General features: G+C 39.1%; 1 protein-coding gene across 3 annotated transcripts in view; it reads left to right on the top strand.

Moving 5' to 3' along the window:
• The window catches only part of gpc5c (glypican 5c), a 100825-nt gene that overhangs the window by 53239 nt on the left and 21606 nt on the right, over positions 1 to 25980 (top strand). For all 3 annotated transcript variants that reach the window (XM_005476263.4, XM_005476264.4, XM_025900021.1), the window contains one exon: positions 13309 to 13429. In XM_005476263.4, the coding sequence (XP_005476320.1) occupies positions 13309 to 13429 (121 nt within the window). The remainder of the gene's footprint in view (positions 1 to 13308; positions 13430 to 25980) is intronic.

Genomic DNA, 25980 nt, shown 5'->3' with positions numbered 1-25980 from the left:
TAGCATTTACCGGAGGGAAGTGGGGAATAAAGTGGGTGTCCAGGGTGCGAGGGGTCTTTGATGATGATGCTGGCTTTCCGCTGAAGTCTGCCAGTATAAATGTCTCTGAGGGGGGTTAGTGAGGTGCCAATTGCCCGCTCTGCTGCCCTCACCACCCGCTGCAGTTTCCTCTTGTCCTCCGCGGTGCAGCAGTTGAACCACAGTGTGCAGCTCTCGATGGTGGAGCGGTAGAAGTTTACTAGCAGTCTCTGGGGTAACTGGGCCTGACGCAGTTTCCTGAGAAAGTACAGCCTTTGTTGTGCTTTCCCTACCTGGTGGGAGATGTTTGTATTAGGCATTTGTACTATAAGTCACTGGACTTATATTTCTTGTAATAGGTTCTATAGATTCAGAACTTCACATAGAGTGAAAGCTGAATTTGAATACAATCAGAAAAAATACAGTCAAGAATAGTTAATTATATTCATCTGGTGACTTTTGGGCTCATGTCTTAAAGAGTTAATTTTTAAAAGCATTAGATCGATATCTATATCCTTCATTAAACTTTAAGATCTTAGTGATTACGGTACTGTGAAAAAGTCTTGAACCACCTTCTTAATATTTTGTTTCCAAGGAGCCAGACTTTCCTGTAATTTCTTTAAAATGGTCTTGGGCAATGGTTCTCTAGTTTTTTGGAGATTTGTCAGCATTGGCTCTTTATTTACTCATTTTTTGTCCAATCCTGACCAATTGTTTATTTTGTTCGATAAACCACTTAACAGTGACATATGAAGCATTCAACCACACACAAAAAACTCAACTGATGAACCAGTGTTGTGTCAACAGATAACAGGCAACTTAGCCAAGAAACATTTTAGACTGCATCATTGTTACTAGCAGCCTGTCACAAAAACACATAAATTATGTCCATAAAAAACAAAATAGGGAAACTCGAGGACAAAAGAATAAGTGACAGGCCTAAAAAATCTACATTAAATGACCAGTATCTGGAGGTCATGTCTTTATAAGATGGGGAAGAAAATTCAACAAACACCTGCCAAACCTTCATTAGTGGTGTCAGTGCCAAGAAACCATTTGTAAAGAAGGAAAACAGGAAGAAAAGGCATCACACAAATCACACAAGAAATCGACTAAAAACCAGAGACCATAGGTCTGATGGAGTGATGAATCCAAATGTGAAACCTAAATCATCATGAGTCTGTACAGAGGAGGTTAGGAGAGAGGTACGACCGTTAGTGTCTACAGCTGGCTGTAAAACACAGCACTGCCATGATTTGGGGCTGTGGTCTTGGGGATCTTAATTTTAATTGTGAAAAATATGCTAAAATTTTGATACACTATTGAATACATCCTGGAAAACATCTGATTGGCAACAGGTTCATTTTTAAGCATGAAAATGATGCCGAGCACACTGCCAATGCAGTGAAAACATGCCTGGATAGACAAACACACAACATCAGTCATTGATTGGCCTCCCCAGAGCCACGACCTCAACGCTACTGAAGCATCTTGACATAGAACAGAACAAAAGGCAGTCAAAAACCAAAGAAGAGCTTTGGGTATCCTTCATGAAGCCTGGAGAACTATTCCTTAAGGCTACTTAAAGAAATGACATGAAAGCTTGCCCAAGAAAGTTCAAACTGTGTTGAAGAATAAATGGCCTGTATTTGTATAGCGCTTTAATTAGTCCCTAAGGACCCCAAAGCCATTTACACTACATTCAGTCATTCACCCATTCACACACAGGTGATGGCAAGCTACATTTTAGCCACAGCTGCCCTGGGGCGCACTGACAGAGGCGAGGCTGCCGGACACTGGCGCCACCGGGCCCTCTGACCACCACCAGTAGGCAACGGGTGAAGTGTTGCCCAAGGACACAATGACTGAGACTGTCTGAGCCGGGGCTCGAATCGGCAACCTTCCGATTACAAGACGAACTGCCAACACTTGAGCCACAATCAAGAGTTGGCCGTTAAAGGTGGTCATACCAAATATTGACTTTCAATACTCTGTTTTTGTCTTATAAACCACTACACCTATTTCCCATCTTACTAATAAAATTCAAAGCAATGATTGTGATTCAGGACTTTTACACAGTATTGTAATTCTATTGCTTTGAAAACAGTTTGTATTTGTAGTTTGTAAGAAATACAAAGAAAAATGTGTGTGACTTTTCAAATGTGCAAAAAATAATTTTCTCTGTCAGGAAATGATGCTTGCCTGCTTGTGATTTTCGTGTGTGGGCATCCTGGACATGACATTCGTGTTCCTCCAATCTAATGGGGCTGCATAATGTTTTCCCAGAAGTCTGTGTGGTCTATTGAGTCAGCCTACAGTATGTCTGCTGGTACATTGAGGCAGGCGACACACTGAGGTGGAGAGCAGTTACACCCAGTGACAGACACACTCAGGCCTGGGAATGTCCTCAAAGCAAACCACGGGCCAATTATAGCTGTAATCTATATAATTGCCACCAGAGGCTATTAAAGCTTTAAACTCCATAGCTGTACTGTATGTTTCCATTTGTCTGTCTCTAAAACTAGAGACAGACTTTGACAAATGGCCACCGTTTATTTTGTAATTTGTTTAACTTTCGTGTAACCAAGAAATCACATAAATTTGTAGTTGTTGAATGAGAACATGGGTAGTGGCCCTTCCACTTAGAGGAAAATAAAAACGTCAATTTAAATTTCGTTGCTTTAATGTTAATTACTTGGTTTAGTACAAGTGGAAAATAAATAATAACAAAATTGCATTTTGCAGATTTCTTTTTTTTGTCATAGAAATTGTATTTATTTTTTTAAATAATTGAACTTAATGAGAATTTATTGTATGATTTCTTAAAAAGGAGCTTTTGCATCTTTTCCTGGAAACATGGTCTCTATAAACAGCTTTAAAAATTATGAATCATAAACTGTTCTGCAAACACAGGCTGTAATAAGTGTATTTGACTTGTGAATTGCATTTAAAAGGTTAAATATCGTTTGTTTAAAATTTGTTTGACAGAGACCTGAAAGTCTCTGCTCCACAGCTGGTTCCAGTTATACAAGCACAGAGAAAGAAGTTTGATTTTTTTTTTTTTTTTATTATAATATCCGTCTGTAAGACTCATGAATGACAGACTGGAATATAAGCTTCAAAGGAAACGATGCTGATATACGTCAATGGAATAACAGTATCAGTTCTGTCATACCCTCACCTTATTCTTAAAGCTCAGAATATTGATGCTTCATTGGATGCTGGATGCTTTCAGTACATAATAGTGGCCACATGGGTGCAGTGTGAAAGCATATTCTGTCAGGCAATCTGCTAAGTCTGAAGATATTACACATGCAGTCCAGCTTCATAAATACACACTATGTATTTTTCCCCCCGAATGACAAAGTAGATTAATCACTCATGGGTATATCAGGGTTTGGAGGAGGAAACAAGTTTACAGAGTACATGTTAGATCTGTTTCCTTCACGTATTGAGCAAGAGTGCTTATATTACACTGTGTTGCAAGTTGTGATTTGCTAATGTCAGGAATTGCTTACACGGCCATTGGGATGACAGAGATAGAGCGTATGTGGGGGAATATGAGAAAAAAACCAAGACCAAGAGCAGTCAGTTGCTTGGAGTAGGTCAATTACACCAAATTAATTCAGCTCTTTGCAGTTGCTGCGATTGTTAGATAAATCGATACATGTTCATTAGCCTGGAGTAGCACTGAAATGAAATATGCTTGGCTGGTTGGAGGATAGTAATGGGCCGATGATGAGCCAAACGAGATAGTGTCTCACCTAGCCCGAAGTAGGAAATAGAAATAAATGGGTAGAATAACCCTAATGATATCAAACACCTCCAAGCTACAAGATAATCACAGTATGTGATTACCAGTACGTATATGCACATTCTAAGTGAATCACAATAGCTTGCCATATCTCATTTCCCCATCTTTTTTTCTGCCCTAAAACTGAATTCTATTCCTCTTGCTTAGTGTCTTTAGCTCCTTGACTATCCTCGGGATTAGCCTAAAGCTAGATGCTATAGAGCACTGGTTTCAAACTTTATGGACCCAAGGTTCAATTTTTGTGCAAAAATGGCTTCCTTCATCTAGACAGTTGAGCAAAGAGAGCTGCCTTTTCAGATGCAGCACTCTTTTGAAGTAGCTCTTCTTTCTGAAAATATATTTTGGTTATCAAGTATCTCTTTAGCTTGTTTGACAACATATTAGCATTAGCCAACTTGATCCCAAACTGCAATTCCTACCAGTACTCTCAACTTTGGGTTTGTTGGGATTTCTTCCAGGTAAGAAAATGCTTTTTAGTTTTTCTAAATAAAAAGAAAAAATCCATCTTGGACCATCTTGGCTATTTCAATTCTAAAGAGCATCCCAGCCTGCCTATATCATAAGACCATGGTCTGCTGCCTACAGAGTGAGTAGGGTCGACTTTTACCTTTATCCACCCAACAGTCTTATTAGACACGTCCACTCAATAATTGACTACAGAAAATATGGAGACAAGAAAACATTAAGGCTATTTTCTTTCATGACCTGGTGTTCTGGTCACCACAAAAAGCGAGAAAGCAAATCTGACCCAAGTGATTGGGTGTGAAAGCTTCTTACAGAAGTATTCAGAGAGTGTTGGCAGCGATTAAGCAAAGTGAAAATAGGATTCAGAATAAATACTGATGGGATACTTAATGTGAATCAAGAAAGGCCATTTACAGGTGTTCAACAGCATTAAAAAAAGATACAGAAAACAAACAGTACGAAGAGGAGCATTCGCATGTGCAGTAACACCTTTCATTGCACAGTAGAGGACAGGCTTTTAGTGCACGATTGCCACGAGTAATTTGAGCCATAGGACCTCCAGCCATGTAGCTGTGACTGTGCAGCCACTCAATAAGCTAACTCGGTCTTGGTAAAATCACCCTGGGACCTCTTAAGAAGTGGTAAAGCAGTTGAGCCCTACGTAGTGGTGTGTAATTCCAACCTAACCCACAGCCCTAAACAGCCATAATTCATTGGCTTAAAGTACCACAAAGACATGCCACCAGTTCAGCACAGGTGATGTGCCTCCGGTAAACTCCGAAACTTTAAAGAAGGAGAAGGAGAAAAATCTTTCATCTTGGCTGGAATGACCGTGAATGTGTAATGATACCTTCCTTTATTTGACCACTGCTGTGTATTTGGTATAGGTCTGCATATTTGGAAACATGGCCCATGTTACTTTGGATTGATCACTTACAAAGCACAGTTGGTGCAATTTTCAATGGAATCACTCTCTTTTTAAGAAATAGGAACTTTTTATAAATACAAAGAGCATCTGACACTGACATTCTGGGACAAGGGATATTCGGTAAAAGCATGTACCCCTCAACAAACCTTTTGAACCCTTCTCAGCCATAGAGTCTTTCACATTACTGGTGCATTCTGTGATCCAGACATGGTTCGCCTTTGCGTCAGTCCAGACAAGTCCATGAGAGTGACAGAGGAGGCTACAGTACAGCAATAGCTGGCATACATGCACACTGTGTGATATAAAATGCATAATGCAAGGTTTCTTACTACAGCATAACAGATAAACACGAGTATGGTCCAGGATGTTATTGCTGTTCAGGCCATATTTTTAGTGAGATGAGCAATTCAGATGTAGTGGGCAACATGTGATGAATAGATGTAAATACCTTGTTAGACTGCCACCCCCACTTTTACAAAAACAGTCAACAGGATGCTGACTTGAAGCCAATCTGTTCAGATGTCGTCAGATGAATGGAAGACAGCACATGTTTGAAAGGGGCATTAGTAAAAGAACATCTTCTGACAGACAACAGCCAAATAGGTTTGCTTCGGGTATGATGGTTAATGACAGAAGGTGATGTGGCTGTTCGATCATATGCAGATGATTCATCTAAACCAGTACCTTTCTCCGCACTTGATCAGCTTCAGCTTCAGAAGAACAACTGCCTTGACTCATGCGACCGAATGAATCAAAGGCTTGAATTAGACTAGGGTGGTTAAACTGCAAGCCTCTAACCTTTTCTCTTTCCTGATGCGTACTTGTTGAATCAAGATTGTGATGAAGACTATTTTCACACTATTCCAACAAACAAAAAACGGTCAATTTAAGGTGTTAAATATGCAACAAAGCAGCACAAGTATGGGTAGCTGTTTCTTCTGAACTCAATGGTTTTGTCCCACTGAGCTCAACTCACTTTGTTTTCTGCGGCATCATTTATAACAGAATAGAGTGGTATAAGTGTGCTGTCTTATCACCTAGCTCTGTGCAAAAGGAGCTGGATTTAAAAATATTTAAATAAATCTTATAAGTATGATAAGCCAAAGTTAGAGAGCCAAGGCTGAGATGGTTTGGACATGTGCGGTGGGGACACAGTGGATATATTTGACAAAGGATGTTGAAAATGGAGCTGCCAGGCAGGAGGAAAAAGAGAAAAACCTCAGGGAAGATTTGTGGATGTAGTGAAGGAGAACTTGCAGAGGGCTGGTGTAAGAGAAGAGGATGATAGGGATAGGGTGAGATGGGGACAGATGATCTGCTGTGGTGACCCCTCAAAGGAAGCAGCCGAAGTTTCGCGCAGGAGGCATTGGAATATATTCATATGAGTAACAGAGTAGAACTTGACTGAGCTCAGGTTCACATAGCATGTCTGATCCATCCTAGTGTCTGTCTTTATTGGGTATTACAGGCAACTAAGGTGCAATTGTCATGTTTCAGGATTTTAGTCATATTTCTAATCGAACTGGGGATAACTTTTTCACAGGTTTGTGTATCATTAGGAAAAACTGGAATTTTTTTCGTTTTTAAATACCCAACTGACAGCTGGAACAATGAGGAGGTTGGAGGAGACTGATAAAAAGCAAAACATCCAAGGCCGCTTGCCCAGGTGTTTCTGAGAACTCCAAGTGACTGGAGCTGCTGATGGCATGTTCATGTTGTCACCAGCTGGCTTACAAATGACAGCGACAAGAAAAAGCAAGATTCTGCAGTGTCTGTATTTGCCGGGAGGGAAATGAAAAGAAAGAAAAAAAAAAGATGACTTGTCTTGTTGTAGACTTGGAGAGATCATTTAAGAACAAAGAATAATAGGTGGGGGTGCATGGTGGATAAGAGTAATCAAGCATTTGTATATGCTCACATTGCCTTACAGGGCATAGAATTTTAAAGCATTTGTATGTGTTTGCTCATGTCTATGTTTATTGTCTATGGATGACCTTATGTGGGATGGTGAGTAAATGTTTGTCAAGTGGCTCCTGACAAGTTGCCTGTTCATGGGCTTGAGGCTGTTTGCCATACAGTAAATGGCTACTAAGTTCACAGCATGTGAGAACAGTCTGGCCTTTCAGAACAAAACCTCCTGTTCAGAGTATTTCAATATGCCCAAGCCTTGCATGTAAAGTTCACTGGCTACAAACATCTGCTCAGCGCCCCCTCCCCACACACACTTTTTTGAAAGGGCATAAGAGAAAGGTCTAGATTTCTTTTTCAGCATTATGGGTTTACTGTTATGTGAGCAGCATATACTGTGCAGACTGACTAAAAACATGTCAAATAAATTAACATCAGACAAGAACTCGTTTTTAGTGTATATCTGTAGATAATTCTCCTTCCTTTATATTTTGCTTGGAAAATGGGACCAGCTGGTTATGGCTGATGGCCACGCCTCTCCGAAACTGCTTCTGCCAGAGGTTTCTTCCTGTTAACAGGGAGTTTTTCTTTCCCACTGACGCCAAGTGCTTGCTCATAGGGGGTCATATGATTGTTGGGGTTTTCCTTTTTTTATCTGTATTATTGTACGGTCTTTACCTTACAATATAAAGCACCTTGAGGGAACTGTTTTAATTTGGTGCTATATAAATAAAATTGAATTGAACTGAATTGAACTGAATTGGAATAGGTGCAGGGATTTATTGAACCATGTGCAAGCATACATGGAAATACAGTATATAAACAGCAGATATTGCCTAGTGAATCCAAATCTGATGGTACTTCTTTGCATTCATGATTCTATCAATTTTGAGAAGATTGTTTGCCACTTATTTCAGTCCAGTTCTTGTGTAATTTGGCATACCTCAGCTTTTTCTTCCTGTTTCCCTTCCTTAAAAATGACAGACCTCTAGACAGCCACCCTTCCCTTGAGACCATTGCAGCTGAAGGACCCGGTGTGTCTCTCAGATCCTGTGTCAGATCTTTGTGAAAGAGTATCTGAAAGTGTCTTGACTTTCAGATAGTCTTCAGCTGCTGTACATTGTTTTTTAAGACATTTTTCCTCCATTTGTCCAGTTTCCTTAGATGTTTTAAGGACACACTGCACCCCATGCTCAGATATCCAAGTTTCTGCCTAGAGTATTTGAGAATCAGCTTCTTTGACATTTTTCATAGATTCATGTTATTGTTAAGTGACTCGTTTGGTACCAGGACTGAACAGAAAACGAGGGGAAAAAGAAGCCAGTCTCCAAAGAAAAACTTTTAAATACCTTGGACATTAACTATTTTTTCAATCTGTGATTTAGGAAATTTAAATATATATATGGCAATAGTTTTATTTCAAGAAAAAAAGTTATAAAGATTCGATTATTGACATTTTTTTGAATGTTAAGCAGCAAAAATTGCATGACTGTCTTAAAAATATAACAAACATAAATCCTCAAACAGGAGAACTTTAAAAAAACAGCTGATATAACCCACTGTGCACTAATCACAGGACTTCCCCATGAGTAACTGAACACATGTTCAATTCCCACAACAGCTGGGGGGGTGGGGAAAAGCTTTATTAATCATGCAGAACAGACAATTTGCTGTTTATCTTGATAGCAGTGCCATCAGCCCAAGTGCAGTACCCTCTTCAGCTGAAATGGTGCCACCCACAGCCACAAAAATACACACTCTCAGTCATAGTAAACAGCCTCATCTCCTCTCAGTTATTAATCACTGACATTTTTCCCTTCCTCGCCTTGCTCTAATTCAGTCTGATGTTTGTTTCACAGAAATGATTATAGCTAGGGCAATTAACATGTACTAATGTGAGCACTAAAGGGCTTAGATATATGTCCGGTCTATTTAGTATAGACCAATTAATGAAATAATCACAAACTAGTCACTAATCCCCTGTATTTTTTTTTTAACATTATGTTTTGTAGAAGTAAGTTCACAGTGGATTGTTCTGGGAGGAATTCAGCATGAAAGCATGGAAACAGAACATTAATAATGCACACAAACAGTATTAATAAGCAGTGTTTTATTTTCAATGCAGTCCATGTTTGCTAAAATGTTTCTATCATGTTTTTTACCTTAAATGTTTGTTTTTGTAATTTTATCAGTGTGTCTTCTTACTACATGACCCAATATCAAGCTAGAGTGTGCAACAGACCCACTAATGCTTTGGTGTGATAGCAGGTTCTGCACTCTCAGTCTATCATGAATTCTGAACCCCAAACAGAGCCTCAGTAGCAGATTCTGCTCCACTGATGCATTGAGAGGAGAGACGGCCAAGTATCACAAATTCACATTTTATCAAAGAAATGCTCCATTTACCTTACAAAAATAAAGCTTTGCAGCAGTGATTTTGGTGTTTAAGTAGCTAAGCATGAGAATATTTATAGCATTTTTCCACATTACAAACAAGAACAAAGATAATGTAAGATTAAGAATTGAGGGGCTGAGGAAAAAGACTGCTTCAGTTTGTATTGCAGTGTATTGATTGTCTACATAGATATTAGTCGAGCCCATTTACCTAGAAATTCTGTTTTAAATCACACAAGTACTTACTGGAGTTAAATATTGACATTATCAAAGAGAAGATGTGTGTCTGTTACCTATAGACATACTTTTGTGTGCGTAAAACACTTCATTCCAGGTGATCCAGGTGATAGCAGCATGTGCAGCTATTACATGCTGCTGTGCTTAAAAACTGTCAGTACTGGGTTCCACATTGTTGCTAAATCTGCAGTAATGCTTACTGTCACTTTATGTCACTAAAACAGGTCAGAATGCTAAGCACTGAATTTGTTTAGATTTCACTTCAAGTCAGTTTTATATGTAACTACACCAGTTTAAACATACATTCTGTTAATCAGTGCACTGTGCTGCACACTGTTATAATTAGTGAGACATATTGTAGTGAAACTTTGCCTCAACGTAAGCCATGACCTGTGAGTCTCTTTTCAGTTTGAATATTTGTTTCAGTTACAGATTAGACACATTAGACAAGACAGATTGCCTTGATGTAGTAGTTATAATTCTTGCGTTTCTGCCTACTTCAGTAAAAACTAATGTTGAGTTCAGTACCAGTAATGTATGCTAGGATTTTTCTCCATTAGGAGACATATTGTTTAGTCTTTACATCCACACTGAGACTGTTCTAGCTTGCACAGTGTTTGTCTTTTCACAATTCAATAATAGGATCCTGCTGATACAAGGCATGCATCTAATAAACTTCAGGAGAATGTCACAAAGCGTCCTGCTGATGAACATGTACATAAATTAAACAAGATGATTCTAATGAATCAAGAAAAGATCTACATTATCCATTAATTTTAATATCTTCATTCCTAATGTCAATCCCAGAGGAGTCCTTGGCAAAAGAAGTAATAAAGCTCCCATCATTTAAGAAATGATCTACAATCATTTATTTGCCTGGCAAATGCACATGTGTAATCTCTTATACCAGTGATGCTTTATGTTTATACAGTAGTCGTTTCGGGTTAGAAATCATTGAAAACTCTGAAAGATAGAATCGGTAGTTTTTAGTTGTTTTATGTTTGTTTTCATGTGAAGAGCAATGGCAGCCACAAGTGCTCTCAAAAATAAATAAATTAAAACAAAAACAAGAGTTAACCATAGCCTGTTGTTAAAGGAAGACACTCACGCATGCAGTAGTCTAAGTCATTAAGTCCTTTGTGAATGTTACAAGCTTCGGCAGTTGGGTTTAACAGAGAAAATAAAGTCAGATTCACCATGGGTCACTTTGCTATGAATCCCTCGCAGTAGCAAAAGGCAATTTTCTTCAAATTCCAGATCAAATACGCATCCTTGTAATTCAATTAATGCAATATACATATAAAAATATCCTTTACCTTGGGTATTCTCAAGATGAACCCCCCCCCATACACCTTAAAAATAAATAATGATTTTTCATGCTTTGCCCCAAAACCCACAAGCATTCCTTCAGGCTTTGAAAAGAGCAAAACATTTCAGTTTGGGGTCAGCATCAGGGAGTACAGGTCACTGCTAGTCTGTGCTTCAGGCAGAGGGAAAGGACGCGAACAGACAAAGCTGCCTTCAAGAGTGCGCATCAATTGTGCATTCATGGGGGAGTGAGTCAGTTCCATAGAAAAAGGGCTATGAGTCACAAGCCATAAATGTGTAGAAAGAGTTTTCAAATGCTTGGTGAGGTTCTGCATTTGAGGCCACCAGAAGGGGAGAAGAGCTAATTCTAAAAAAGAAGGCGTGATCATTTGGGTGCTGTAGCATTTGTGCTGTACTGTCTGCTCAGTGTTTAATTCCCTGAGTTATAGCGCTCGAGTGAAATTTATTCCAAAACAGTTCACTGTTACCATTCAGAGCAAACTTATAACATCTGAATTTTGCCTTGAAATTTGCAGCATTAATTGTATGTCTATCGCGTAATCAGTTCTGGGATATCCTGCTGTGTCAGTGGTTACATCCCCTATGTAGTATCAAACAAGCCCTGCAATGAAATGTTCCAGGCCAAACTCACTGCCAGACTCACCATGACACTTCCCTTTTATTAGCATCCAATTTGATGAGCTCATTTCCGCACCAACACTCTTATCACAAGCCAAGCCTGGAGACAGTCAGACCCCTAAGACACAGCCCCCCACTTTAAACCACTGCTTAGAGAGCTGTTTGATTCTTCAATTAATCTCTTGTGTCAGAGGGGAGAAGCTGAAAGTCCAAAAGCTATTGATAGCGTCCGTGTTCAGAAGACTGAGAGTTGGCAGCAATTAAGAATTTTCAGTTGTTGTCCAAGCAGTTTGTTGTGTGTGTGTGTGTGTGTGTGTGTGTGTGTGTGGCACACAGAAAATCTGGTTGGTAAACACCCTAAAGTAAAATAAGCACTTGAAGGAAGAAAATGAAGCATAAAATCAAATACACAAACAACGAGATGTAAAGTTAATCTGCAATGTCAGAGGATTACACAGGATTTTTTTTTTACATCATTTTGCTGTTTCAGCAAGATGGAGGAGCACCGACCTTATCAAGACATTGCTTATATCACAGGCCAGAGATTTTCAGGGTCAGCACTTTTATGATTGCCTCCACTCATATTCACAAGTATAAGTATATGCAAGCACGACGACAAAAGCACTCACATACCCATAAAGACATCCTTACAAACACGCTCGCTTAAACCATCCATAATCACTTTATCAGCCTCGCGCTGCCTGCTGAAGCATCAATTGATTTGTTGCCAGTACATGTCACTCCTCTCCAGTGCTGTTAAATCTCCCAAGTATGGAAGATTAGCATCAATATATAATTCCAAAATTAATTTGGAGGAAAATGAGGGATAAGTGCATCGCATCATCGAAAGTCAATTTGCATATCTCACCCTCACCTGTGAGGTTAACTGCTTGCGGTATTGACCACAATAATACTAGACTAAAATAAGATTAATGACACAAAGAGCGAGCCAGTGATGGTGTAGGTTACAGGAAATGGGCACCGATTCTTTACGGACAAATTTGCAATCTATTATTAGACATCAAAAACGCTTCCTGTTTAATTCAGGTTGGCTGCTAGAAAAGTTTAGCCTCTCTGACATCAGCTCAACAACAGCTCTGAAGAAATTAACAGCTATAGCTAACAGCTATACTGCCAAGCTTCAGGGCCACAGAGCATGCCAGAGTTTAAAAGGCCCAGCATGCATTTGTCTCAATCACAATTTTTACAAGGCAGAGCTCAGCTATCATTAAAATATTTCCTCTCACAAGAACAAGAAAAGCATCATTAAATGATCTGGATTAGATTTCAGTGTTGATGCAGGAGAGGATGCATAATGGAGCTTTTTAACGATATGTTGTTGACAAATGAGGCAAATTATAAAGATGCTGGAGTCTAACCAGGAGCCTGGCATAGTGTGTGTTTCTGATTGGTTGTAGCGTCCAAGGTATATTTCCATAGTGATAATTCACAGAGTTAAATTAAATTATGTAACTTACAACAATAACACATTAGCAATAAGCATTCTGATATTAACAAATACTTTCAGCATTGCATGTTAACAGAATAAAGATGATGTCGGCGACTAAATTGATTCCAGCTTTCTTTTTTGTCACAGTTATACAGGCAGAGTTGTAGGAAATGGTCTGCATGCCCAGAGGAATAACCCAGAGGTCAAAGTTCGCAATGTGGAGTGCGCAGTCGCTGAAGCCAAGGAGAGGCTGGAAAACTTCAACACGGTAGGATGGATTTTTCAGTTATCATATGCATAGCTTAATTCTTTTATTAGACCAGCTATCATAAAAACAAGAAAATATTAATAGAAATCTGTCAAAAATGTGTTTACAACTATAAAATGTGTACTTATTCATTAGTAGAATAACAAACTGAATTCATGTTTTTACACTTAAATGTGACCCAGCACACTGGACTCAATAATTAATAACATTCAACCACTAAACCTTTTTTTTTTTTCTGTTCAGGAATGCAAGCAAATAGCTGTAATTCAGCATCTAATATTTTTTTTCTCTTCTTTTTGTCAATTTTTCAGCGTTCTTGTCAAATAGTTGTTTGAAAATTTATGAATAACAACAATATTTATATTTTAGCATTAAAACTATGATTTTGAGTAAAGAGCTTAACTGTGATGGATGCACATGGTCTAATTGTTGTTTTTTTTGTAGTTAATAACAAGAGGAATTAAGAAAATAATAATAATAATAATAATACAGACTTGGTGATTGTTGGTTGTGGACAAATGCAACTCAAAGTCTTTTTTTTTTCTTATAAGGACTCAAATGCTATAACACATTGTCAAAAGAACTACTGAAATGTCCTTGCCATTTTCTTTTGTTCCAAAGACTTGTTTTGAGCTCAGAGGCAGATATCAAAGATAAATGAAAAGGATAGTGTGTGAAAGGGAGACAGTGACAAAAAAGGGAATTACTGTGGAAAGGGAAAAAAAAAAGAAAGATGAGAGGCAGGAGCAAAAGGTCATGAATGAGTGACAGATAGCATAGATGACACAGGCAGCTTCAAAGTGACACTGTTTGTCATGTAGATGGGGTTTAGGGCTGAAAAGAACCAAGAAGAAAAGGGCCATTTCAGACAGTCCCTAGAGGCCATTTGAGGAGACAAACGGACCAGGATTTGGTTCCCCTCTGCCCGCCTGCCCTTTTGTTGCCCTGAAAAAATTATGGCCACAGATAGAAACTGAGCGATGACTAGAGTTCTATCTCTATATCTCACTTTGCTTTTCCGTTTGACCACTTTTATACCTATGTGGTTTCCCATGCTTCCATCTTATAAATTTCCCTTTTTCTCTGTATTAACTGTATTTTTGTTTTAGTCTTATTTGAGTCGATATTGTCACACTTCACTCTTTCATCTGTACAGCAGCCACACTATATATCACTCAACCTGTTAACTGGCAGTTCAAGATCATTCCTGTTAGACCACAACATCCCATTGTGCTTGTGGCTGTCAAGTGCCTCGTTGTCATGGAAACTATGCAGAGTTGAGCGGGTGTCCTGTTGACATTTACAGACTTGAAAAGCCTACCTTGCATCTACACTAGGTGCCAGAGCTTGACTGAGCTTTATGTTTGTGCCAGATAAGAGAGAGTATCACAGAGTGTTAGCCTGCATGAAGTGACAGTCAACCAAAGAAAATCTTGGTCGACTGAAATCGTTACTACTCTCAAACCAATCGATTGGCGGCACTGGGTGGGGGGTGATAAGAGAAGAGACGCTCAGCTTGGTCTCGGTGTAGGTGTGTGCTCCTGCGAGACCGAGGAGCTAGTGAATCTGTGGTTTGGTGTGAATGCTGTTATAAATGAATTATTAGGACAAACACGGAAATCGACCAGTTCTGATGTATTTGCACTCAAAGCCTTGAGCATAAACTGGGAACTTGTTTGAACATAATAACACCGACAGGTCTTTAGACTTATTTTAAATTTAGATGCCCTGTTGGTTGTTGGGCTTTGATATGCAAACTGCTGCAATGTTTAGACTCAACTTTTTATATGATAACAAACTGAAGCTGCACTAACAATTTCTTTGTTATGGTGTCAGAGGAAAAGTTGACAAAATGTAAATGTTAAATGAACAGAATACATTCATTTGGGTAAATTCAAAGCTACTAAAACACGCAGGCGGTGACAAGATTGGCTGATCAGTGAGAATTTGGCTGAATAAACAAATATCAACCAAGCAATCAACCAGTCGAACCAGAGAATACAGCACAAGTCATCACATGTGTTCATACCTGTGTGAACAGATTGCTTGCTAAGATGCAGATTTGCAGACATAGGAACACACAAAAAAAGAAAACTGTATGTTTTCTGAAATGATGCATATTAACTTTCATCTCTAGTTCATCTATGCCTGATGGCAAAGATGGTCCCTATTTAGACAAATACTGTAGGCCAGATAAAAGTGGTTTTGTTCTGAATGCAGTTTAAGGGTACTACCATGTTAAGCTTGAAATGGCTTGAAAAGTATGTGAGGATCCCTAAATTTCGCACCCTTGAATTACCTCGTAGCCTTAAATTTCAAGATGTTAATTGGCACATTATCAAAATCAGGGAATTTTAATTTACAGCAGTTACTTTAGCTGGCTGGTTGCTGATATCAAAATGGAATTGACTCTCTCACTGTGCCTGTCTTTCTACTTGTAAAGCCTGAACGTGCCTTAACAATTTTTCTTTACTACAGATCCCTCAACAGGTGTCTGTACAGGGCATCAGTATGTCAGCTCCTTTTAGCTTACATATATAACATATGTTTGTCGAAATATTTCAAGTCTGTAAGCAAGGGTCAACATTTTTGGAACCAGAAGCTTCAATTCATCAATAACCTTTGAGCATACTTTTGCTGGATGCTGGCAAACAGTTGATAAGTAAAGGCACAAAAAGGTGGTTGCATTTCCAGCATGCAATTTTCAAACCCTGGGCAATACCTGAAAATTAATTTGCTTTTTAAAATCTATCTGCATTCATAAACAAGGACTGGAAAAGGAAGTTTTTCATTGCTCTGAGATTCAAGTATACTATTGGAAAGACGCACACTGCTTTGTATACAGTGGGCTGCTGAGGGGGCCTGGGAGCATGGAGCAAACCTATAAATAACCAAAAACCAGCCAGGCATGTGATCGTCATTGTTCTTGGAAGACCTGCAAGCACGTAAAGGTTATCTTACTAAAAGTGCAGGCAAACTATCAATTTTTATCTTTGAATAAATAAATAATGAGTTTGATTGATTTTATGTTAAATCTGATTTCATGTTAAACAACAAAAAATAGTTTGATGGCATAAAGTGTGACTGTGACAGTAACAAAAGCTAAAAAAAAGTAAAACTTCAAAAAAATCTGTTTGCCTGGTTTACTCTAATGGACTAGATTATTCAAACCATAGCCTGCACAGTGTTGGTCCTCTGTGCATGCTTGTACCCCCACTTTCATCTTTTCAAAAACTCCTTTGAGTTTCAGACGCTCGCAACACTTTTAGGTCCTCACTTCTTCAAACGACTGTTTAGGGTTAAGATTTCAATTGTGTGTCGATGTTAGGAGGATAATTAGGCTGTGCGTTTGTCTTCTTTCCTCCTTTGAACTACTGTGGATATTTATTTCATTTTAAATGGAAATTAGACACTGACAAATAGCAAATGCACACCGACTGCTTTTAAATCATATCCATATTTTCTTTTTTAGCTTAAAAGATATTGCAGGTTTTTCAGCGAAGGTCTAATCTCAGCTTTTTCCAGATTTGAATAACCTCAATTTCCGGGATTAGTGGGCTTAAAGACGTGTATATTTTTACCTACTGAAGAGCAGTTACACTCTGAGCACTGTGGCACTAAGAGGATTGGAAAACTACTCTTGATATATCGCAGACTATGACCCATCATCTAACCATGGCACCCTTCTGTTTAAGCACTCAGATCCCTTTACAAAATGAGTATGTGTGTGAGTTTCATCCACACAACCCTACACATACAGTACACATGGGGATAGAGCTAGAGGACATGCACACAACATTTCCACGTTAAATCAAGGACATAACATCTAGAAATAAAACTAAAATACACACACACACACGGGACAAGGCTAAATCTTGACCTTCTATAAAATAGTCCATTAAATGAGTAGGCCAACTCCCCTGTCCTCCCCTGTGTACCTCCTCTAGCTCTCCTCTTTCTCCTTTTCTTTCTCTTTGCCTGTAAATGTTGCTAATCCGGACAATAAATGTTTCAAAGTAGATTTCTGATTCTTAGCCATCAGTCCAGCTGTTTTTGGGTGGGGATCATTTCACAATGGTCTATCTGTTTCCATGTGATTATGAAGTCCAGATCATTTGTCAGTTTGTCACTTTGCACTTTTGTAAATGCAAAGTCAGCGGCAACATTCAGGGTAGGAAAAAAAAACCAAAACACTCAGACGCTGATTCTCGTGCTTTATTTCTATCTTTATTTCACTCACACTCACGCCTATAAAGGGGCGATAGCATTAACAATTTTGAAAGCGGTTGCAGGATAGAGAGTTGGAAGGCATAAAGATGCAATATAGTGAGGCTGACGTGTGATTGATGGGACTGACTGCTGCTTTGCTGTCTTGTTTGGCCAGTGGCCCGGACAGGTTCCACATCAGAGAAGCCACGCTTGTTTTAGATCCACACTGTGCATATCCTCTTTGTGGGTCCAGTCAGTCCATGGTCCTATCAGCTGCTGCACAGACTCAGAGACTCAGAGGTCTATGTGCCTTTGTTAGTTAGACTTAATTGTGCTTGCTTTTTAGAGAGCGTTAAAATAAACAGCTGATTCTTTAGAGTATATCAGTTTTATAGATATACAGCTCTCAGGACTTTCTGACTTCAGTATACATCTCTTTTATGATTTAGCAATGCCTGCAGCAGTGTGAAAGGGTTTGAGCTCTCAAGAGTTAGTGGAGTCCAGGGATGAAGAAAGAGCTCGGGCTGAGCTGGCAGCCTGTCACAGGGAGGGGACAAATTCTTTCCACTTGAAGAAGATGATGGAGTTGGTCTTCACAGGAGCTCTGCTGCACTTTACTGCTGCTGTGGCAACGATACAGCAACAAGTCTCACTGCCCAGAGCTCTCCGTTCACTTGGCAACCAGACTTCATGAACCCAGACTGTAATTTAATCATAACATTTTTTTTTTTACTGCCATAATTAGATGCAAAGCTCGTAAAAATTCAGTGAACTGTGGATGTTTTTCTTCATTGGGTAATACTGTATTTGCTTGCCTTTTGGGTTATAATTTTAATACAGTGATTCTTGTCCTGTAAAGAAAATATGTGGCTGGTTGTGTTTTTGGGACACGGTTTCAAAAATCCCTTTTCCAAATCCCCCTTTTTAATCTTTTTCAATCTGCTATGGTATGCATTTGTAAAACCATATTAAAGACTGTTTTCTTAAGGTTATCACCAAGATGGATTACAGACTCTTGTGGCTTCTCCTTTTTAGTAAATGTTATTGAATCAAGGGGATGCTGGGTTTTTATGTGAAATTATTCACTTTTCCATTTGGGATGATGGGGTATAAAAGTGCAATTGATCATATCGCTGCAAATTGGCACTAAATTCCTGATCTGTTTCAGTTGGGATTCTGAATATCTCATTTCGAGACACACTGATTTAATTTACTTTACATTAGATAAATAAACATATTTTCAAAGGCTTCAGGTAAGAAGAGAAATCTTGAAATAGAAAAAGAGGAGAAATGGATATCTCAGAGAAAAAGTAGGCCACGATCTAATTTAATTTTCCCAGCATATTGGCCTTAGTAAAAGCACAAGTAGTGTAGAAGCTACACTGATTTGACCCAGTAAGTGGGTTGATTATCCTGATAATGTTTGGTATTCATGGTGTGTAAACTGGATTGGTGCCTTGAAGTCAGCTCTTCAAACCTTTTTCTCCTTTATAAGGACATCTGAAGCCGATTTTCGTGTCTAAAAAAATCAGCTTCCCAGCAGCAAATGAGCAGCATTTGCTGTCTTTTGACCCGCACACCTCTCACAGGAAGCTGTCGGAACATGCACTCAGAAAAATGCTGATGTCACCGAAACTGCCACACATTTTTCAATAACATCTCCATCACTTAGCTGTTAGAAGTCAAAGTTTGTTCCCGTACGCATATATTCCACACACGAGCTGTCTCAGTCAGTACCTTACAGGAGCAGGGTGTGACAATCCAATGCAGCGATTAGGTAATGGGGGTTACATGAGGGCATGTCCAACAGAGTGTCACTAACAGCGACAAACTCAATCAGCTTGTGCTAGCTTGTAGCGGAGGTGTGGCTCTGCTGTTGTTTAAAAATGTTGAAAACATTACTCAGAGTTCTAGGAAACTTAGTTGGATTTTTTTTCCCACAAACAGCATCTGTTTTCAGATTTCATACTGATTTAATAAAGTGTCATGCAAAATTAGTCCATGTGAACACCTCTGGCTCATTATATTCAAGATTGGGTCCAGCAACACAGATCCTTGTATAGCTTTTCTCTGTGTTTCCCCTATATTCTGATTCAGTAAAAAGGACTAGATGTTACAGTCCCTGATAATGCATTGCTTTAAATGAAGATACTCTTGAGGGATGGCTGTTATGAGGAAAGGCAGCCCAGAAACTTTGCCAGCAGCACACATCATTGTGTGCCTCAACTTTCGGTCTTTTACCCAGGCTAATCTGCCATTTTTCTTCCTTGGTTAGGTTTAGGGATTAGAGATCTGATCTAGATTATCATATTAAAATTTGGGACACATCGTCAGTAGTGGACCTTGGATTCATCGGGTGTTTCGGCCATTCTCACACCCTCATCCAAGGAGGCCCTGCCAGGGTTGATCAGGCCCTGGAGTGTGTCATTGGTTTATGTTAAATTGTTATTTCTCTTCTTCTTTCTTCTGTTTAGTTTTCTACAGTTTATTTTCTATTCACTGCAACTGAGAAATAATACTTACCTCTTTAGCATTTATGGAGCCTCACTTCTTCAAAGGGATAGAAAGGTGATAGAGAGAAGTAAGACAAAAGGGACAAGATAGGAGAGAGCAGAGAGGAGAGCCGGAAGGGGGGCGCCCGATCTGGTTTCCCACACCTCCCCGCCTGATCGGGCTGTCCAAATTGTATTTTGCAATTGCATCCAAACATGATTTTTTCTCTCTTAACATGTGGGGAATATGAAGGCTGCTGTAGACAGACAGAGCAATTTAAATTCCAAAAACGAAGCTATGAGAAACTGTATTATAATGAAACCACTGCTGCCATCAGAAAATAACAATTTCATTCTCTACATATACATGGATAAGGCTCTTTTATAGTTATGATCAGCCTTGTTGACCATAACAGGTATAATTAATATACACAAGCAGCACAGTATAGCTACTCCAGGTATGGATGGCAAAGCACTGCAGCTGTCCAGAGTTTGTTTTGAACCTGTCACTCTTCTTAGAATGCACCGTTTTCATCTTTTCATGCCTATACTCTTAGAAGAAGCTTCTCTCTCTCTCTCCGGCTCTCTCCCGACCGCCTTTTCTTTGTCAGGCAGTGTGAGAAATCGAGATAATTGCATCCAGTTCCTCTTTAATTGGGGACATCCACAGACACACAGACATAACACATATTTAAACACGCTTATTTTGTCTCCCAGCTGATGTTTGTTTTTACATAAAAGCATTGTGAGCCTTAACGGTATGTGAGAAAATGAGAAAATGTAGCCAATTTCATTCAACAAGTTGAGAGTACTTATGTTATGCAGACATTCAGAGTTCACCGCTGTCGGTTTTTCCTTCAGTATCCTCCAGGGTTGCTTTCGCTTTCCTTTTTTTTCTGTCCACATATGCAGTTTTATCACCACTGCCCTCAATGAGGTGATACTGTTTCAGACAGGGCTGAAAAAGAGCAGATGTGGGCATATGGAGGTTAGGACTTATGATCCTTGTCCGCAAGGTTGGCAATCATACCCTAAGTGTATGCATAGCCATATGAAAATGCTTACTGTAACTGTTGCAGTAGTTTTCATCATATGCCAAGTGGTCACATTTCACATTTTTACATTTCATAATTAGATGTCCCATTTATGTCTACATTACAGCAGAATCTATATCTGTAGTATCTCATCGTTCACATATATACACTCAGACAGCTCAGTCTTGCTTCTAGACTCCAATGTGATTGGTTACTCCTGGCAGTACAGATTTTAGCGTGACTAGGAAGCATTAAAAAATGCAGGAATTCAGCCCTTGATGCTCTCAAACCTGCCGCATCATCCTCTAACTAAAGAATGCTTTTGAAAAGAAAGAGCGAGGTGCATTAGTTGGCACTGTGAGAGGGGAACTAGAAAATATTTCATGATTTGGGATTTTATTCAAAGCCTTTTTGGAATACCTGATTTGCCCTTGGATGCCAGGGTAATTTCAAGGTAAGCCTTAAAGGAAAAGGTTTGTATCTTGTATCTGTGCCCTCGCCGTACTCATCAGCTTACACAACTGCAAGTTGTTCAAGCACCTGTCTGTGCTCCTTTTTAAAAAAAAAAAACAACAACAACAAAATGTACAAAGCACTGAAAAGTTTCAGTTTTCTTTCCCAGACTTGAAAACCTTTCATTTGTCTTTGTTGTTTCTCAGAAACTGTTGGCATACAGTATATATAAGTGATGGCATTAACGATAATGACTTCTGATTATCATAAAACATTGTAAAGTTAATTGCACTCGCGAATTATAGTTTGTCAGTCTTCATTTCGGTGAAACTATTTAAAGTTTAAATTGAAATTAAATGTAAATATACATGTTCTCAATTATAATAGGTCGTGCTGAATGAGCGTTCTAATCCAACGGTACACAGACATGTCAGAAAGAGTGCCGAGTCATGTTAGAACAAAACCATCTGTCTGCATCTCAAAGGCACAGTAAATCTCTGCCTTGTGCATAATGTAAAGTCTGCTGCTATTGAGATATAGTTCCCACTTGACTACTAATTGTACCTCATTGGAGACAGATCAGGAGGATGACCCTTTGAGTCGTTGTTGTTATTTCTCATAAACAGATCAGCCTTTGTATTGTTGAACATATTGTTACGGTTTTCTTTGTTGTTTTCTTTTTGTAGCATATTTTATATTTGAAAAAAACTGACACAGCTTAGCAGGCTGCCTGTGTACAAACTCTGCCTTGATGTGGTGACGGCTTCTGCTCTAAAGCGAGAAGGAAAATTAAATAAATAAATACAAACCATTTTAAGAAAGTGCTTAAGATGCTCATTGAAATCCAGAGCAGAAGCAGTCTTTTTCTATCACATTATACATTCATGTTATTCATATCTCTCTCTAGCTCCACGGACAAATTATAAATTTGCTTCCTCGCTATGTTAAAATTGTAAAGGAAGGACTTTAGTTTGACCATTTAGCAATCATGACTTAACAAAAATAACCCAACACCCTGCACTCTGTAGACAGCAACAAACCAACAATTATACTAACCGTGGTTTCCACAGCAACAACACCTTAATTGATTCTCTCCCTAATTAACATGCTTTAAGGACAGCTGGGCCAAGCAACATTGTGTCAAACATCCCCTCAGTGCCATAGTTATAAGCTTAATATCACGCTGGCATCAAGTGATGGTGCAGAACATTATGCTGTTTTGCAGAGCATTTGGTTGCGAACTGCTGTAATGCACACCGAATTTATTTAGTTGCTCTACATGATAAAAAATCATAATGGGTTTATCTTATTCAAGAACATTTCTTTCTCTTTTTTTCCAGTTTGTCTCAGTTATCAGTCATTAGTCTGTCAGCAAACTGTAATATGAATTAACTCATACTATAAAATTTGGAACTCTAACAACTGTCAAATATTGTTCACCTTTTCCCCTCCTCTTGTAATTTATTTCACACTTGTGAAAATTAAGGCATCCAGCTTTACCAATGACTTTCACTTTTACCTAAAATGTACAAGATCTGGTTTATCAGCCTGTACTTAAGTGGTTATAGCTGTAGCATCTCATTTTACTCTCTCAGGCCACAGTGAGAAGATGTACTTTCACATTGGCTGAATGTGATACATGATGGAAGTAATGAGTATACCAATTATCATGTAAAAGTACCAGTTTGAGTCAAAACCATTCTAAATGTCTTTCTCTAGTCATCCCATTTGTAATCACTAAAGTGATAGAAGAAAAAAGGAGTAGTAATATGTCTATTTGAATAACTCTGATACCCAATCAAGAATTTATTTGTTATCTTAAGTTTAATTCAGTTCTGTGTAGCTTCCTCAGTTTGTTCTTCAGTTTCTCTTTTTGTCAGTTTGGGGCCTTGACTATCTTGACATCTAGTTTTTGTTTTAAGTAAACCTCTTATGAAACATCTTATTAATTGAAAATTAAACCTTTCTTTACCATTAGCAACTAAATTAGTTGCCATGAGCGCAATTAATCTGTTAATCTGTCTCTTTTTTCTGCTAGTTGAGGTTGCAAGATTATCCTTATGCATCTTTTTTGGGACCATGGGACTTTTCTTATTGTGCTATCATCAAGTGAAAATGTACAGGGTGGGCCATTTATATGGATACACCGTAATAAAATGGCAACGGTTGGTGATATTAAAGTCTTGTTTGTGGCACATTAGTATATGTGAGGGGGCAAACTCCTCAAGATGGGTGGTGACCATGGTGGCCATTTAGAAGTCGGCCATCTTGGATACAACTTTTGTTTTTTCAATAGGAAGAGGGCCATGTGACACATCAAACTTATTGGTAATGTCACAAGAAAAACAATGGTGTGCTTGGTTTCAACGTAACTGTATTCTTTCATGAGTTATTTACAAGTTTCTGACCACTTATAAAATGTGTTCAATGTGCTGCCCATTGTGTTGGATTGTCAATGCAACCCTCTTCTCCCACTCTTCACACACCGCAGGAGAAATGCCAGGAGAAATGCCAGCACAGGCATCCAGTATCCGTAGTTTCAGGTGCTGCACATCTCGTATCTTCACACCATAGACAATTGCCTTCAGATGACCCCAAAGATAAAAGTCTAAGGGGGTCAGATCGGGAGACCTTGGGGGCCATTCAACTGGCCCACAACGACCAATCCACTTTCCAGGAAACTGTTCATCTAGGAATGCTCGGACCCGGCACCCATAATGTGGTGGTGCACCATCTTGCTGGAAAAACTCAGGGAACGTGCCAGCTTCAGTGCATAAAGAGGGAAACACATCATCATGTAGCAATTTCAAATATCCAGTGGCCTTGAGGTTTCCATTGATGAAGAATGGACCCGCTATCGTTGTACCCCATATACCACACCAACTTCACCATTCACATAAAAGTTTGCCTCATCACTGAACAAAATCTTCTGCGTGAGCTGGGGGTCCTGTTCCAATTTTTGTTTTGCCCATTCTGCAAATTCTGTGCACCGATCTGGGTCATCCTCGTTGAGATGCTGCAGTAGCTGGAGTTTGTAAGGGTGCCATTTGTGAGTAGCTAATATCCGCCGAAGGGATGTTCGACTAATGCCACTCTCCAGTGACATGCGGCGAGTGCTACGCTGTGGGCTCTTGCTGAATGAAGCTAGGACAGCCACTGATGTTTCTTCATTAGTGACAGTTTTCTTGCGTCCACATTTTGGCAAATCCAACACTGAACCAGTTTCACGAAACTTAGCAAGCAGTTTGCTAACTGTAGCATGGGAGATGGGTGGTCTTGTAGGGTGTCTTGCATTGAAATCTGCTGCAATGACCCGGTTACTGCGTTCACCAGATATCAACACAATTTCGATCCGCTCCTCACGTGTTAACCTCTTCGACATGTCAATGGCTGTGAACAAAGAGAAACTTGTAAAAAACTGATGAAAGAATAAAGTTACGTTGAAACCAAGCACACCATTGTTTTTCTTGTGACATTACCAATAAGTTTGATGTGTCACATGACCCTCTTCCTATTGAAAAAACAAAAGTTGTATCCAAGATGGCCGACTTCTAAATGGCCACCATGGTCACCACCCATCTTGAGGAGTTTGCCCCCTCACATATACTAATGTGCCACAAACAGGACTTTAATATCACCAACCATTGCCATTTTATGACGGTGTATCCATATAAATGGCCCACCCTGTACATTTTAAGACACATATCTTTAACAGTTGAGATTCCTTTATGTTAGTCTGTAAGGGTCTGTGTGAATTTGCAGAATGGAAATTTCATGATAGTCTGTGCAGACACTTTTTTGGACCTACATGGTGAGCCCACTTAACATTGGTGAGCCAGGAAAATCAGGGAAATAGTTACTGAACATAACTTCTGTTCAGTGAGTACATGCCTAATCTACTCTGAAAAGAATCAGTGTAAGTGTCATTATCAGCAATGTTTGTTTTTTCTTTGTGTTACTTATCATCATGAACAACAAGCTTTTCAGGAAACTTTTTTTCCTGAATCCACACACTTAGAACATGTTGCAGACTGACAGCCACCCTTTGTAGAAGCACATTAAGCTTGTTAAAGTAACCAAGATAGCACGTTAACTTTTACTGTAGTTTGAAACATCACGTGGGATGAGTGTGTTGTCACTGGACCACTAGCATATCTGATTCTTTGTCTCGTTTCTCTTTAGCTTTGCACTCTAATTCTTATAAATAAACTTGTCTGGTTTTGTGAAATGTTTCTTTTGGGGCACTGAAGGCTTAGGAGAGAACTTGTTCTTCTGTTGTCAGGTGTATGAGTCAGTCACTGGGGTGGTGTCAATGACAAAGACATCTGTAATCCCACAACACCTGAAGACATGTTGAGAGGTG

Source organism: Oreochromis niloticus, linkage group LG18 (assembly GCF_001858045.2).
Source record: "Oreochromis niloticus isolate F11D_XX linkage group LG18, O_niloticus_UMD_NMBU, whole genome shotgun sequence".
NCBI classification, from domain to species: domain Eukaryota; kingdom Metazoa; phylum Chordata; class Actinopteri; order Cichliformes; family Cichlidae; genus Oreochromis; species Oreochromis niloticus.
The sequence above is the reverse complement of the archived record's forward strand: the minus strand, read 5'-3'. Positions and strand labels throughout refer to the sequence as shown.